At 40.4% G+C, this 1,795-nt stretch overlaps 1 protein-coding gene across 1 annotated transcript in view; it reads right to left on the bottom strand.

The window, feature by feature from the left end:
* The window catches only part of TRABD (TraB domain containing), a 21,553-nt gene that overhangs the window by 15,162 nt on the left and 4,596 nt on the right, over positions 1-1,795 (bottom strand). Inside the window, exons 3-4 of the mRNA XM_010293352.1 lie at positions 1,357-1,523; positions 223-363 (exon numbers count right to left, since the gene is read on the bottom strand). Coding sequence (XP_010291654.1) covers positions 223-363; positions 1,357-1,523 — 308 coding nt within the window. The remainder of the gene's footprint in view (positions 1-222; positions 364-1,356; positions 1,524-1,795) is intronic.

The raw sequence follows: 1,795 nt of genomic DNA on the forward strand, positions 1-1,795 counted from the left end.
CATTGAGGGCTTCTGTTCCACAAAAGCCAAGCAAAAAAAAAAAAAAAAAAAAACAAACAAAAAAAAACACACCACCAAACCAAACCTAACGTTGCCACTGTAATGGTACTCTCACCTAAGTGCACAGTATTAGGTTCCCAGCTGATGGGAACACTGGTTTTGGTTGTAACTTGACAAATTCCTCTTAACACAAACCTTTAATTCTCACTCTGATAATCATACCTGCTTTATAGCTTGTTGAAGTTTTTCCAGATTTATTTCTTTGGCTTCTTTTAGCAATGTCTTTTCATCCATCTTTAACATCGAAACCCTGTACTGGCATAGTTCCACCACAACTACATCAGGCTGCACCTCTTGTATTGTCTGAAAAACATTAATTTATTTACACCAGATTAGGAAGGATTAAACAGAAAGGCAGTCAATACCAATACTTTCATGAGAAAGGGGACTTAAAAGCACACTCCAGCCACCATTTTCAATTAAAAGAACGGTGAAAGAGTAAGTAAGACTTCTCCAAATAGCTATGTATTGGGAAAAGCATCAAGTAAGATGACAGAAAAATGCTTTAGTTATTGGATGCTTTGGGACAGGAAGATGTAGGACATGTTGTACTGGGGGCTATATGTGGAAAAAAACTTGATGTTAAACTTCTCACATTCACAAAGTTCCTTTGACCATACTCTGTGATCATTTGCAATCTGAGTTAGAATAAGCTTTGCAAGGAACCAGAGTTGATGATTCTGGCACAAGATTCCTCCCCATGTAGCTCCTGGAGAATAAAGCCACTCTAAACTGTAGACTTTGCATGAAGTGCAGGATGAAATAGTTCCTACTTTCATTAGAGCTTTGGACCCATTTGCATCTTGAGAATGGAATCCAAATTTGGGGCAGCATGGTTTTACAGCTCAATAGTACACACCCTGAGCACAGAGAAGCTGTAAACTGCAGTTTCTGTTCTAGTCTTTGTGTCTTCTCAGCATGTCCCCATCACAGTGAGCATGCAACAACCACAGTACACACTGTTGGCTTGATGTGATGCTGTATCATGACAGGCAATGTAAGCTTCACTAGTGAGACTTCTACTTTTAATGCTGGCACTGTATCTGCATTTGTTGTTTAAGGACAAATAAAAATAGTGGAGATGGGAGAGCAATGTATTGCATCAAAAAAATGATTAAGATAATATGTCTGCCTCTTGACTCATCCCACAGTGCAGTTATTCCTCCAACAGCTCACGAAGCGAAAAGAGTTTGGAGATTACAACACAGAACCAAGTCAGACAGCTGGACTTCATTCTACTTAGTGCCAAGTTGACAACACAAACATGCTCCTGAAAGGCTCCCACTTAGTATTTACCTTCACTACATCCTTTTTGCTGCTGTCGCTGAAGTGGGCTGTTCCAACCACATATACTTTAGAACCATCCTCGGTGTCAAGCTCAGTCACAGTACTTGGTAAAGTAGGCTTTTTCTGCCTCTTCTTCATCTTCATCTCCAGGAGAATTTTAAATGCATCTGCATCAGCTATAAATGTAAAGAAAAACAGAAAAGAAAAGCACACATGATTATAAAGTGCAGGTAAATAAAACAGAAAACAAAAATGTCACCACTAAACAGCAGAGCAGAGCTAAAAGGCCACTGATTTACCGCTGTAATCTTACATTCAATTCTGAGGCTACATCATTGAGAGTGCCACCACTGGACAGGCTGCCTCCAAGCATGGGTCTCAGTCCAGGTTTCCTACCCTGTGGACACTGGGACAGGTTGTCCACGCAGGTCAGTAAGGGGAAGAGAGG

Source organism: Phaethon lepturus, unplaced genomic scaffold (genome assembly GCF_000687285.1).
Source record: "Phaethon lepturus isolate BGI_N335 unplaced genomic scaffold, ASM68728v1 scaffold78, whole genome shotgun sequence".
NCBI lineage: Eukaryota > Metazoa > Chordata > Aves > Phaethontiformes > Phaethontidae > Phaethon > Phaethon lepturus.